At 44.6% G+C, this 15,746-nt stretch overlaps 1 protein-coding gene across 4 annotated transcripts in view; it reads right to left on the minus strand.

Moving 5' to 3' along the window:
• Window positions 1–15,746, minus strand: part of RFTN1 (raftlin, lipid raft linker 1) — a 202,439-nt gene that overhangs the window by 10,037 nt on the left and 176,656 nt on the right. For all 4 annotated transcript variants that reach the window (XM_038002915.2, XM_038002914.2, XM_038002912.2 and 1 more), the window contains exon 8: window positions 828–931. In XM_038002915.2, the coding sequence (XP_037858843.1) occupies window positions 828–931 (104 nt within the window). The remainder of the gene's footprint in view (window positions 1–827; window positions 932–15,746) is intronic.

Raw genomic sequence — 15,746 nt, forward strand, 5'->3', positions numbered from 1 at the left:
GGCGGCCTGCTCCAGGAAGAGTGCCTGACTCTGCGGACTGAGGTTCTAGGCCCAGTTTCTGCCACTTACTGGTGGGTAGCCTTAAGTATGTGACCAAGCCTCCCCTAGCCTCAGTTTCCTCATCTGCAAAATGGGAATCATATCCATGCTTACAGCCCCACAGGGCAGACTGATTTGGATAGTAAGCCCAACATATAGATGGAGGGCCTTTTATGGTTGCTGTGACTGGGCTCAAGGGAGCGTAAGCAGATCTGAGAGTGGACAAATGAGCATGAACCTGAAATTATAAGGAATGCCGCACCAAGGCCTGAAAGGCAGGCCTTTACAGTCCCTTTGTGGGGCTGGTGACCAGTGCCGCGATCTTGGGCAAGTCCCTCAACCTCCCTGGCCACACTTTCCTCAGCTGCAAAATGGGTTTAATAATAATACAATTCTACCTCACAGGATTTTTCTTTTCTTTGTGAGGACTGAGATATTTATATATAAACTGCCTACCTAGCCTAGCACAAGGCACATAGTAGGTGCTGAATTTCTTTTGCATTGGAGGCTCTGAACCCCCTCAGTCTGAACAGCTCATCTTTGACATGCTGGGCAGTAATGACTCACAGGGCCCCCTATGTGGGAAGAGGGGTGCAGGGGAGTTTTCTGGGTGATGGTGGTTAAGAATGCGAAATTCTGGCTCTGCTGCTTCCCAGTGGGAGAGTTTATATAACTACCAGCCTCTTGCACAGGATTAAATAATTTATAGACATGAGGTGCTCATTAGCAACAGTGACTAGCACAGAGGAAGTGTTCAATAGAATCCTAATGATTACTGTTATTGTTACCTGGTAGTCTTGACGACGGGAGTTGGTAGCACACAGGTGAGCTGCCAGCCATAGGCCGCCAGCGAGTTCAGCAGGGGCACGTAGTCTGTCTGCACTTCGACACCCTGGGGGAACAAGGCCAGCATTAGGGCTGCTGCTGCCACAAGCCAGCTCCCAAGCAGTGAGAGGGGACTATTCCATCTGCCGATCCAGCAACGCAGAAAAGAAGTGGCGGTGCCCGGCCGCTCAGAGGCTCCTGCTCCGATGCTTGCTGAAGACTTTAAAAGTTTGGAGTCAAACCGCGAACATGGGATTTCTTTCTGGGCCCCATTTCAGTCTGTGATGTCAGCAAGGAATTAGAGCCAAAAGATTAATCCATTAATTTTGTTTGATTCTCATCTGGACAAATAGCCTCCTGTGAGTTTCACTGACGGAGCATAATTGTTGTGCCCCTGAGCGGTATCCAGGGCATGTCACTACATGTGCTGCTCTGGATGAGTTCAGAGTGTGTTGTGAGGAGTTCACTTACATTTGACAAATGATCAAGTCGTTTGTGTCCAGCCACAGTAGCAACACACACATGCACATCCACACGTGTGTGCACACGCAGCAGCCGCTTTGCCTGTGTTATGTGCCCCGCCTTGCAGGGATAAATGAATGCTGCCATGTTTTATTTCAAATTAGGATCTGGGGGAACTAACATTTGTCTTTCAATTAAAAAACTCAGCCCCCTGCTGGCACAGGGAGAGAGCCCTGATGTGAGGCCCCAGCACTGGCTTCCACCTCTGTAGGCATTCTCACTGCAACAGGCCTCATTTCTTACTCTGGGCTCCTCACTAACACTGAAAGTATAGCCCCCACCCCTGCCCTGTGTGTAACTGGACTCCCCATCCCTCATAGTTTGGCTTCTTGTAGTTGGCTTCCGAAAATCTCAATCATGTATCCAGATTCCTTCCACCCTGTATGCCCACAAAGTTCATTTATCAGCTACTCTAGAGCCATGGTGGGTGCAAAGGCACGGCCCTGGCCCCTGGAGTTCACAGACTAGCAGAGTCAACAGCACAAACATGCCAGGAACTGAAAACCTAAGGGCTCTCTGGCAGGGCCATGAGACTTTGAATGCCAGCAGAGGTGGGAGAGATCCCAGCCACAGTCAAAGCAGGCTTCCTGGGGCAAAAATTAGAAGGCAAAGCCAGGCCTAGAGTGCCAAGGTCTGTGGTCGGCTTAACTCAGAGGCAGCGCACATGACCGTGGTCTGGAGTGCTCCACCCAGAAGGTGGCCATGTGTGGTGAGTGGCTATCCTGCTGGCGGCCCTTTGGGAACAAAACCAGCTCATCTGGATACCCTGGGTGAGTGGGATGGAAGGGAGAGGAGGAACAACCTACCCACCCTGCCTCTTCAAATGGCTTTTAAAGCTTCTATAACTGGACACCAGTTCCAGAGTGGCTATCAAGTCACCTGAACCCTTGGCGACTAACTTATCCCTCAGCAGCCTCAGTTTCCTCAGCTGTATAAAATGGGTACTGGCCTATGTCAGTGGTTCCCAAAGCATGGGCCCTGAGCTGGCAGCATCAGTATCACCTGGGAACTTGTTAGAAGCCCAGATTCTCAGGGCCCCATCCCAGACCTGATGAATCAGGAACTCTGGGAGTAGGGCCCCAGAATCTGTGTTTTAAAAAGCCCTTCCCAGTAGTCCTGATATAGCTAAATCTGAGAACAACCGCCTAGGTAATCATGTAGGTCCCTCCTGGCAAAAGAAAAGTCTGTAATTCTGTGGCCAGAATGTATCAGCTGTTGTCTCAAATCTAAGTGTTCCCACCATTCTCCATGTGAGAAAAAAAAATTTTTTTTAAAGGATCAGCTCTGTTAGAAATTCTGCTGCACTGCAAGGGAATGGACGGAGCTAGGGGAGAAAAGGAAAGTGCTAAGGTTTGAATGTGTCCCCCCAAAAGTTTCCATGTGTTGAAAACTTAATCCCCAATGCAACGACATTGAATGGTGAGGCCTCATGGGAGTGTTTAGGTCAGAAGAGCTCCACTCTTGTGAATGGGTTAATACCAACTCAGGCAAAGGGCTTGAGGCTACAAGTGCAGTCTCCTGCTCTCTCCCCCATTCTCTGCCCCTCTGCCATGGGATGACGCAGCAAGAAGGCGCTCACAAGATGCCAGGCCCTCGACCTTGGACTTCCCAGCCTCCAGGACCAGCAGCCAAGAACTGTCTGTCCTTTATAAATTGCCTGATCTCAGGTATCCTGTTCTAGTAGCACAAGTGGACTGAGACAGGGCAGAAATGGAGAAGGGGAAAGGGAAAAAGGAAACTTAGTAAAAGAAGGGGGAAAGGAGGAGGGAAGGGAGGAAAGGAGAGAGAGGTATAAGAATAATCTGTTTACAGGAGGGGCCAGGAGAGAATGCCATTCTGGTCCCTTCCCTGAAGCCCCTATCAGGCCAGAGATGGCCCAGCAGTTGTAACCATCCTTTCTGCCTGGCCTCCAGGCACACGCATGCCTCCCTTCCAGATGAGCACAGCCTGTATTCCTCCTGCTGCGTGCCATGCTCACCACTTGCTGAAGGAGCCCTGAGGTTGCTTTATCCTGAGAATCCCTGCCCCCATCCCCATATTCCCAGTTTAAAGAGAGGAGGAAAAACAATTTTAAATCCACACTCTCAAGCTTTGCGAGGTTATGATTACTTGGGCCTATCAAGAATAACCTTCCCACTTTATCAAGCACTGTGACAAACCCGCCACAATCAGACAGTAGCCATGGCAACCAGGACAAGCTTTGGTGCCTCACAAAGCCCTGAGTGGCAGAATGGAGTCCTTTTATTGGTGGCTGCATCCTGGGCCGGGTTTTCTCTGTGGGCACCCAGAGCTGCGAGACAATGAACGACCCCTGCTGCAGCCCAACCCGCCTGCTTAGACAGACTGCAAACCGGCTGCTTCTATTTTGCTCCGTTTTATTTCATTTTGTCACTCTCTTAAAGAAGAAAACAGCGGGATTTCTCCCAAACATTTTTTTCCCCTCAGGATAGGAGATGTCAGCCAGAGGGTACCGAATCATAAAGACCAAAAGCAAAAGGGAAAACACAACAAAACGTACCCCTGCTTGAGAGAGCTGAAGGTTCAATCTCACGTGTTAATTTCTGGCCATCACATGGTGCGTTGACAAGTAAAATACAAATGGTAGGGGTGAGATGTTGCACTCTGCCAGACTCTCCCACTCCAACTATCTGGGATGGTCTTGGCTTAATTAATGTTAAATGTGATTTTCCGTAAGCATCTATCATAGCCCTTTTGCATATTTATCAATATAGTAAAGAGATGGCATTTCTAAAATACGAGATGAGCCTGTCAGTGAAAGACACTTTTAAGTCCATTAGCTAAGAAAGGTGGTAGGAAACATATCTGGATGGAGGGCTTTCTTTGATCTGCTTTTTTGTGACACTCCAGTGAGGAGAGAAGAAAGCACCAACAGCACTCAAAAGCCAGCCTGCTTATCAAACAAAAAGACATTTCTTTCTCTGAGTAGAAGCAAAAATTTTAATTAACTCTCCACTCTCCTGTGGTGGATACGTAATCTCCGATCACACCTGGAGTGTTAAAAAAATGGAGCATATCCTGTGGTTTTTCAACTCGTATAAAAGGAATTCATTTGTATTTATGGCTCTTTTTTCCTTTGTTCCCTATAATTTCTCCAGTGATTGCAAATCAACTAAAGAAATAGACATCCTACACAACCTTTCTTTACCCTCCAAAAATTAGGACAACAGAATGTAGAGTTTACTAAGAAATGCATTTGTCTTTTGATCATTTTAAAGATCCTCTATGCAGGGAAATAATTAGGAATTCATAAATTGGTCCAGTGAGAAAGTTTGTATTCTGAATGTCAGTTTGCTCTTCTTTTCTCCTGTGTTTCTTCTGGGAAGCAATCTGGGAGAAAAGGAGTTTGAAAGAAAATATGTTGCTCTTTATACATGATTATAAATGAAGACAGGAATTTGATTTCCCTTGTCTGAAAGGTGCTTGACACCATGTCTGGGGTGGTCTCCATACCTGAAAACAGTGACTGGGGACAGTTTGCCTCTGTTCCTGACATCCACAGGATTGAGCCCTTGCCTTTCACCAATTAGGGTGTGTAAGGAGGAGTTCTACAAAAACTACCTCTGCCTCTTTTGTAAAATTGCTACCAAAACACTAATGCCCATAAATTACTGGCAGGGTGTGCTTATACTACTCTTATTTTACTTATCAATTTTAGGTATCCTAATTTTCTACCATGGGAAATAAAGGTTTAGTGCTCCCATATACATTTCTTTTTTTTTTTTTTTTTTTTTTTTTTTGAGGCGGAGTCTCGCTCTGTCGCCCAGGCTGGAGTTCAGTGGCCGGATCTCAGCTCACTGCAAGCTCCGCCTCCCGGGTTCCCGCCATTCTCCTGCCTCAGCCTCCCGAGTAGCTGGGACTACAGGCGCCCGCCACCTCGCCCAGCTAGATTTTTGTATTTTTTAGTAGAGACGGGGTTTCACCGTGTTAGCCAGGATGGTCTTGATCTCCTGACCTCGTGATCCACTTGTCTCGGCCTCCCAAAGTGCTGGGATTACAGGCTTGAGCCACCGCGCCCGGCCCCCATATACATTTCTTATTTCCTTTTTCTCTGTGCTTCAAATGGTTTTTTTGTAATTTAAAGTAAATCAAAAGTCAGTGTTTGTGTTATCACAGTTTTGCAAATATTGCTCAATGCTGGGTCAAATTATGCACTGTGACCATGCCTTCTTTTTTATATAACCCTCTGTTTTTCCTGGAGTTAATTATTACCTCAATTTTTTTCATCTTCCTGGTTGTACATGAACCCATCACTAATTCATCCCACATGTTGCAATACCTCTATTTAATGCCTATCAATAAATATGCCAAGATCCTAAATACATTAGTTCCATTTTTCCCCACCGGAGACATCATTTCTGAACCCTTGCTCCAATCTGGTCTGGCTGCTTTCCATGCCTGGGTTCTTCCTAAATTAGCATCTATGGCTAGTATGTTCTCTTTTTTTGGTTTCCTTCTCATTTTGCAGGAACACATCCTGTAGTGACTCTCTAGGCAACAATGCCCTAGAAGTCATCTGAATCTGTACATTTCTAAAAATGCCTTTGTCTTAAATAACAGTTTAGGTACAGAAGTCTGGGCTGAAATTGATTTATCTGTCAAAATTTTCAAAGTACCTCTGGTAGCTTCTAGATGTCAGCAATGCTATTGAGATAATCTATTTTGATTACTAATACTCTAACTGTAACATGTTGTGTTGCTTTGAAAGTTTTTAGGATTTTTTTTCTCCCCTAGAAGTTCCAGAATTTCATGACAACGTGCTTTGGTGTGGGTCTTTTTTACCCAAAGGATTGTTCACCTGATGGCCTTGCAATCTGAAGATTCTTGTCCTTCGGTTCTGAAAAGTGTTTTTTCCCCCCTTTTGATAACTTTTCTCCCCTCCATTTTCTGTCTTCTTTTTTTCTGGACCTGGTATTAATCAAAATGTGTGATAGATGTTTTAATTTTATTCTTTCCCCACAATTTTCTTACCTTTTCATTTTGCTTTCTGAAAGATTGCCTTCATTTTGTCTTCCAAAATATTATATTTTTTAAATTTTCTGCTGCCCTATTTTTAAGACCCAAAAGCTCTTTCTTATCTTTTGATTGCTTTTTTTTCTTTTTTTTTTTTTTTTTTTTTTTTTTAACAGCATCTTGTTTTTGCTTCATGGATGCATTTATTTTATCTCTTTAAGTGGTTTCTTCTGATACCTACATTATCTCTACAGTTCCTAGGTTGCATGTGACAGAGATGGGGAACTAGGGATCCTACCACATCATGTTAGGACTTTAAACCAATGCCCTGGTTTTCAGCTCTGCAGTTCACATCCCCCAACCTCCCATCCCCCAACTTCCCATCACATGATGATTTATGCTTTGAAAACCAGAGCTTTTCTTGGGTTCTGCAAGAGACAAATGGCACCCTTCTCGTCCAGGTTGTAGCTTCCTCCATTTTGCTAAATTAGTTAGATTCCTCTATCTACTTTCTAGCTTCTAAAAATTTGTTGAAATCACTCATCTTCTACTTTATCTTCTTCTAATATTTTTGTTCTTGTGGGCATCGTTTTATCTACCTACCTACCTACCTACCTAAAATTGAACCTCATTATTCTTAGTAGCTATATTCTATAAAGTCATTGTGAACAGTGCATTAGTGAATATTGAACCATTGCTCATAAGAGAAATATAGGGTTAGGGTCTTGGAAGCCTCTGGTCACAACATTTTTGCAAACTGATCAATATGTAACCTTGTTTAATAGATAGTGTTGATTCATGAACATTGAACTTGCAGCCAACAGCACTATAACTCGTGCCTGAGCAAACTTTACCTACCACTGGTATTTGCTTTGTAAAGCACATCATAGCATTCCTGCACTTAGGAACACTAGACAACAGTACTTCATTCAACTATGCATAGGGGCTATTTTTAACAGCTAAATCACCAACAAAAAGCACAAAAACATGAAAAATGTGGCACTATGTTTACCAAAAAAAGGACACTTGCTTTTAGCATGAACATTGAAACCAGGCACAATATCACCTTGTTTGACCTTAGCTAGAAATGTGCACATTAGGCAATTCAAAATTTTTGCTGTTCTGCACATGTTTGCAAATGGCCACAAAATGCCATTTGTATTGATTTTGGGGTTACAATAAATTTTAGTAAGCAGATGAATTTGCAAATACAGAATCCGAGAATATGAGAATTGCCTGTATCTATCTAATTATATCATTCCTTTAGTTTCATTTCACGGAGATTTTTCAGAAAAGAAATAGATGCCTGTGTCCAATCCCCCTCATATAATAAAATGTTATTATTTTAATGTTTAAAGGGAACACTGGAAGGCCTTTCTAAATAACTTAGAATCCAGAAACCAAAAAATAAAAATGACAAATTTGGTTATATAAAAACTCATATGATATAAAAGACAAATGACAAAATGGAAAAATGTTTGCAGCTCATATTACAGAGAAAAAAAGGGCTTGTAAAAATTGAAAAAATCCAATAGTCCAAAATTTAAAAGGGCCAAAGATATGAAGAGAGATCACAGAAAATTCAAACATCCATTAAGCGCATGAGAGAAATGCAGAATCTCATGAGAGAAATGCAAATTAAAACTATCCTGAGATACTATTTTTTCACCTATTGAACTGGTAAAAAAACCCACCAGTTAGGCAACCCGCTTTGTTGCCAAGGCTGTGGGGAAGCATGCGTTCTTGTACATTGCTAGTGGAAGGGCTCATTGATTCAGCCCTCCTGGAGAACAATTTGACAGTATCTTTCAAAATTACAAACACATTTACCCTTTGACCCAACAATCTCACTTCTGGGAATTTATCCTACATATTAAAAAATGAGAAATGCACAGAGTTATTCACTGGAGAGCTGTCTGCAGTAGCAGGACACTGGAAACTACTCAAGTGCCCATCAATGCTGGATTTGTATTTAACGTTATGTTTCACCCAGACAACAGCTCAGAGAACTGGGCAATGGCTGCTCAGCTGTTGAGCCAGGGCATACAGGATGAGGAGGGACAATGAGAGGGAATGAATTCTGTTCTAGACACACTGAGTTTGAGGAACCTATAGAAATGTCCAGGCGGCAGCTAAATGAAACAGCCTGTGGTAGACAGAATAATGGCCCCAACGATGTCTACATCCTGATCCCAGGAGCCTGTGAAAATGTTCCCTTCACATGGTAAAAGTGATGTGGCAGATGTGATTAAGCTAAGGATACTGAGATGGAGAGTTTAGCCAGGATTATCCAGGTGTGCCCAGTGTAATCACAGGGGCGTTTATAAGGACAGGCAGGAAGGCCAGAGTCAGAGGAAGAGAGGTGATGGCAGCAGCAGAGTCTGGAGTGATCCAGGGAAGGGGCCACGAGCCAAGGAACATGGGCAGCTTCCAGAAGCTGGCAATGATAGGTAACAGATTCTCTCCTAAAAGTCTCCACAAAGAATGTGGCCCTGTCAACACCTTGATTTTAGCCCCTTAATACTCATTTCAGACTTCTGACTCAACAAATATAAGACCATAAACTTGCGTTGTTTTAAAAGTCACTAAATCTGCGATTTGTTACAGCAGCAACAGGAAACTAATCCATAGCTCAGGGCCAGGAAAGGGCTGGGATGGGGATAAACACTTGGAAGTGTTGCCAGACTCAGGGTGGGTGAAAACTCCTGGAGGGTTGAGGCTGGCTGAGGGCTGGATTTCCTTGTGAGGGGGTGAGCAGAAGGTGAATGAAAATGGGCTGAGTAGGAAGGAATCAGCCCTTGGACAATCCAGCATGGGAAACAGGCTTAAGAAGGGAGTTTGTACCACATTTTCTTTATCCAGTCCATAATACTATGCAGCCATAAAAAGGAACGAATCATGTCCTTTGTGGGGACATGGATGGAGCTGGAAGCTGTTATCCTCAGCAAACTAACGCAGAACAGAAAATCAAACACCACATGTTCTCACTTGTAAGTGGGAGAGCTGAACGATGCAGACACATGTGAAAACACATGGACACATGGCGGCAACAACACACACTGGGACCTGTCGGAGGTGCAGGAGGAGGGAGAGCACCAGGAAGAACAGCTCATGGATGCTGGGCTTCATACCTAGGTGATGGCCTGATCTGAGCAGCAGCCCACCATGGCACACGGACAAGCCTGCATATCCTGCACTTGCACCCTGGAACTTAAAAGTTGAAGGGGGAAAAAAAAAAATAGGGAGTTTGATCACACCATCAAATATCTCAAGAGGGCAAGTCACAAGAAGCCTGGAAACTATCTCTGGATGGATGGTGAGGTCTCAGGAGGCCACAGGCAGTACTCCACAGGAGGGAAGTGGCCGATGGCAAGGACAGGTGGCAGCTGCTAGTGCAGAGGAGGCAGAGCATGCTGGCGCGTTCTCAGGGCTGCCTGGCCCCTGCTCGGCACATGCTGGCCACAGCGGCCCTCACGGAGGGTAGGGGTCCTGCTCTCATACAGCTGTGGAAAGTGGAGATCCAGAGGCAGGGCGGAGGGGAATGCCAAGCTGGTAAGAAGGGCCACTTCACCTCTACCTAGCAAGTGGAAAGCAGATGCTGGAACACGGCGTGCAGCATTGCAGAAAACTACTCATGGCCCTCAGGATGCTAAAGGGCAGGGCTATGCCTGGTACCACTGTTCATTCATGAATCTCACATTCAGTCAGCTTGACTCTGTCTTGGCCACTTGGGAAGCCTTTTCTGCCCCAGGAGATCCCAGTCTAGGGTGGGGAGAAGAAGCACATGGTTCCCATCCAATGGAGCCCACGGAGGTGAGGTGGAGGGAGGGAGAAGAGAAGGGGCGACCTGCTGCTCTGTGAAGAAAGAGCAAAGCCCTCTGCAGCCAGCACAGCCGGCCTTCCCCACCCTCAGCCTCGCAGGCCTCCACGGGAGGGAGGGACAGGCACGCTGGCCAGCTAGAGATGTTGTTTTCTCCTTTGTTTTACATACAATGCCCCAGAAAAACATTTTGCTGATATGTAATTAGGACAACATAATAGAGTCTAAGAGAGCAGTCCTCTCATTTTAGATAACTTAGGCTTTCATAATGTTCAAAGAGAAATTTTTTTTTTTTTTTTTTTTTTAAGAAAAAGCTTAGTTCTTAGATGCAGAAAAGGGGGCAGAGGAAACTACATGTAATGCATAAAAAGCTTCAGTTCTGAGACTCTTTACCCATCCAGTGCTGGTGAATTCACATCTTTGCCTGATTTTCTCTACCAGGTAAGAAAGGCAGCAAACTCGGTAGCCTTGTAGGAGCTCAACGAAATAAAAATAATTATTACCTGAAACATACTGTTTGGAAGCATGGTGTCTATTATGACCTCCCTGTGTCCAGGCCACTATCAACACAGCTCGGCAGCTCCTCCCATAAGAGGGAGAGTCCCTCTGGCCACCCCTTGAATCTTGGCTGGTCTTGGAACTTGCTGTGACAAACAGGATATGGCAGATGTGACATTACAGTCATCCTGAACCTAGGCCTCAAGGGGCCTTGCTGTTTCTGCTCACTCTCCAGGAACCCTGCCTATGCCATGAGGACAGTCCCAGGCTAGCCTTTGGATAATGAGAGACCTGTGGCCCTGCTAAGCAGCAGACGTGAGAGATGCCATCTTGGAGCTGCTAGCTGCGGTCCACCCATCAGCGCCTGCAGGCACATGCTGAGATTAGTCAATTTCCTAAAAGTTGAAGGAAAAGTCACCCAGCTGACTTGTGCGGGTTATGATTTTAACTCACTAAGCTTTAGGGAGCTTTATTACACAGCAGAAGCTAACTGGTTTATTACTGTTATTCTAAGAAGAACCACATACCAGGCAACCTGTAGGAGGAAAATTGTAATGAAAGTCACCTCATTTGATTTATGGCTGGGCTCAGTGGCTCACGCCTGTAATCTCTGCACTTTGGGAGGCAGAGGTGGGCGGATCATGAGGTCAGGAGATCGAGACCATCCTGGCCAACGTGGTGAAACCTCATCTCTACTAAAAATACAAAAATTAGCCAGGCATGGTGGCAGGCACCTGTAGTCCTAGCTACTCGGGAGGCTGAGGCAGGAGAATCGCTTGAACCCAGAAGGCAGAGGTTGCAGTGAGCCCAGATCGCACCACTGCACTCCAGCCTGGCGACAGAGCAAGACTCCATCTCAAAAAAAACAAAGTCACCGCATTTGATTTGAGAGAAATACAATGATATAGTTACTGCTGAAGGGGAGTGTTGCTAATTTGTCACCACACTCAAGGCTGGCACACCTAGCCCTTATTTTCTCCAGGCCAGACACTGTGGCCTTGCATTACCTTTGGAGCCCTGAAGTCTAATTTATGATAACCTACTGCGAGGCCCAGCAGTGCCACCAGCTCGCCCTGGAAGAGAGAGATAAAAACCCACACTGGGTAGATCGTCCTAGCTTGAGACGTTGCCCTGGCTTCTCCTAAAGCACAATGCCAAGTTGGCAAGAAAACCAAACCTGCATGTGCAAGATAACACTCTCCTGGATTCTGGGACATGCTGGGTGATCTGGTCCTGGTACATGTGGTTTCTCTTATGTCAGTTACTTGGAAGGCAGAAAGAAGAAAGGGGCTACCGGATGGAAGGGCGGGAGATGGCATGCATCCTTTTTATCAGGGGTATCTGCCCACACACACCTGCATGAGCAGAATGAGAACCAGGCAAGGCATGCAACCATGCAGGGCTCCCGATCACAGGGAAGGTAATGAGGCCAGACGTGCGGAGGCTAAGGGGCGACGGCTGGGGCCAATGCTGACCCATAGCAGGGACAGGCACTGCAGTTCTGACTGTGGTTAAGCAACACAAAGCCGTCACATCCTGTCAGCTGCTCATCAGAACCACGTACGCAACAGCACAGGGCTCCTATCCTCCAGAAGCTGACATCTTAAACACACGTTGATTGCTTCAGGGTGAGGGGGTCCTCCCAGGCCAACTTAGAAACAGCTTTGTTTGATAACAATTAAAAAAGAAACATTTTCTTCAGAGACTTGCCAAGTCCCTCCCACTAGCTTTGATGAGACAGAAAACTAGGCTCTCTGGGGGTAAATGGGACTTGCCACTTTATTACTCTCTTTAGACCATCAGAGGTGAATGAGGGATCCTACATCTTAACTTTAGCCTTTCTGATTTTTCACCTTACCTATTACCTAGACAAAAGAAAGGGGATTGGAAAAAAAAGAGCTTTTCCGAAGTGTATAATTAAAAGATGTTTATTTTGGAGTTGGGGACCTGGGGAGAGCGCCAGTCTGCAGGAATTCTAGAACCCAAAAGTGTCAACTTTGTCCCCTCCACCTATCAGCAGTGGATTCCCAACAGCTTACTGATAATCATAACATGCAAACCCAGAAGAGGTCTCTGAATAAAGGCTGGTTCAAAACCTTAAGAGAGGGGGAAATGGAGATTAAAGGTGATTTCACGGTCCTAGCTAACAATGAACAGAGCCACACAACACGCCATGCGCTGGGCTGTCACAGCCTTGACTCACTAAGGAAGGGATTGGTAAGACATGGGATGCTGGGAAAAGCTCAACACGATGAATTTCTCTCTCCCTGACTTTCTCTGCCTGGTAACATCAAAGGTGCCACGTTCTCAAGCCGTGCTGGGGCAATCGCAGTTGGCCAATACTCTCCTTGTGGTGACTGGTGACTCAACTGTCAGTATCATGTTGCTATGGCTACCACAATTCTTGCTCAGCCCTCCCTCCTTATGCTTTGCTCTTATTTAAACCAAACTGCATCGCACTAATCCCACAGCATGCCCTCTGAGGACCCATCTCTGATAGGGCTTCTTAGGTGCCAGAAACCTCCAGCTGGAATATCCTGCCTTCAGGACAGATCAGACCTCTGGCTGTTCATTAGTCCAATGCCACAAGTCCTGCAATCCGCCTCCCACTCTGGCTCCCTGCTCTACCGGAGATAAATCCACCACAGCCATAACAGATGCACTGCCGGGTCCCCATCAGCATCTGCACTGACACCTACCATGGGACAAACCAATGATGAAAAAACCAAAGTCAAGAAAATGAAAATGGTCTCAAAGAGACTGGACAACCCTATTTGGGGTCCTCTAGAAAACCCCCCCGTCACTCTGTTCCCTGTCCTACCATTTCTGCATATTGATCACGAATTGGCACTTCCTTGTTCTTCTGCCCCTGCAGTAGAACACAAATTCCACAAAGGCAAAGAGTTTATCTTCTTCCTGATGAATCCCAGGCACTTAAGGAAGTATTTGTTTGATAATTAGTTGTTGAGTGAGTGAGTAAATGCACCTGTGCTGGCATTTTTGGGGTAGGTTCTGCCACCATTGTCTTGTATCCTCAAAGTCTTATCAAAATTGCTGTAAATCATACCTAAAATGAGACATGAGTTTGCCACCAAAAATGTGAATTAATTTGCCAGGATGCTGTGTTACCATTTTATGGGCATTTTGTATGTGGAAGTTGGAAGTATATTCACGTATGAAAATTAGATACAGTCATGTACTGGCCATCAAGCACAAGGCCATTATTTATCTGGCCAAGGCCATTATTTACCTGGCCACACATAAACTTGTTTCTTCTCTGTTTCTGTTCCATTGCCGTGTGTTACGGTGGGTCCTATCAGGAGGTAGTGTCTGTTTCTCCATCTCTTGACTCTGAGCTGGTTTTGTGACTCTCTTTGGCCAATAGTACATTAACAAATGTGATGCAAACTGCGGCATGAAATAAGCTGGCACATTGGGGCCTGCCCACTTGCTGCTCTTGGGAATCCTGTGGCTGCCATCCTGTGAAGAGGTTCAGGTTAGCTTACTGAATGTTAAGATACACCAGGCTGTGTTCTAGCCAACTGCCAGACATATGAGTCAGGCCACTCTAGATCATTCAGCCATCAGCCGACATATGAGAGAGCCTAGCAGAGATCGGCAGGGTTGCCCTATGGCTGAAGAATTGATCAGATGACCTAAAGAATCATGAGCTAATACATGGTTATTTGAAGCCACTAAGTTTGGAATGGTTAGTTACACAGCAAAAGCCAACTGATGGAGACTGAAAAACAAAACATCCAACAAACATTTAATGGAGACGAGTGTATCTGCTTCTTTCAAAGTGACTTTGTCTTTATACAGGAAGGTAACTCTGCAGAATCCTGTGGCCCAAATAGATTCTAAATAGAATAATGCTTTTCTGCTACTCCCTACCCCTCACCTTCTTGTCCAAACCGGCTTCTGAACAACATCAAGAATTTTCAAGGTAAATCAAAGGTAAAATTTGTTTTCATGGGATAAAAATTCACTGGTTTCAAAAAGTAAAGGCCTCAGGAGAATGAGAAGACAAGTCACAGACTAAGAGAAATATCTGCAAAAGCCATATCTGATAAAGGACTTTAATCCAAAATATACAAAGAATTCATAGACTAAACAATAAGAAAACAACCCAGTTTAAAAATGGGCAAAAGATCTGAACAAATACCTCACCAAAGAAGATACACAGATAGCAAATAATAAGCATATAAAAAGATGCTCAACATCAGACGTCTTTAGGGAAATGCAAATAAGACAGTGAGATGCCACATTAGAATGGCCAAGATCCAAAACACTGACAATACCTAATGCCGGCGAGGATGTGGAACAATAGCAACTCGCATTCACTGTGGTGGCGACGCAAAATGGTACAGCCAATACAGAAGACAGTTTGGCAGTTTCTTACAAAACTAGGCATATTCTACAATATGATCCAGCAATCATACTCCTCGTTATTCACCCAAATAAGCTGAAAACTTTTGTCCACACAGAAACCTACACATGGCTGTTTACAGCAGCTTTATTCGTAATTGCTAAAACTTGGAAGCAACCAAGATGCCCTTCAGTAACTGATAGAGAAACTGCAGTAGAACCATACAATGAAATACTATCCAGCACTAAAAAGAAATGAGCTCTCAAGAGATTGGAGGAGCCTTAAATCCATATTACTAAGTGAAAGAAGCCAATTGGAAGGGCTACATACTGTATGGGAACTCTGTGGTTTCAGTTCAGTTTTGCTATGAACCTAAAACTACTCTAAAATAGAAAGTTTATTTTTCTAAAAAAAGTAAGGACCTTGAATCAAAACTGACATGAATTACAGTGATATTGCTAAAGAATATTAATGGTTTATAAGAGCAAGAAAATTGAAGTCAGCAAAAACCCACCAATGGAAAACTAATTAAATAAATTAAAATAAAATTGTTCATAGATTGAAGTACTCTATGGCCATTAAAAATAATGAAGTAAAAGCCTAATAACGGGAACATTTTTCAGGATACAGTTACATACCCAAATGTTTAACAGTATGAAGAGTATGATATCATTTTTGTAAAAAATATGCAAATATAGACAG

This window comes from Chlorocebus sabaeus, chromosome 15, assembly GCF_047675955.1.
Source record: "Chlorocebus sabaeus isolate Y175 chromosome 15, mChlSab1.0.hap1, whole genome shotgun sequence".
NCBI classification, from domain to species: Eukaryota; Metazoa; Chordata; class Mammalia; order Primates; family Cercopithecidae; genus Chlorocebus; species Chlorocebus sabaeus.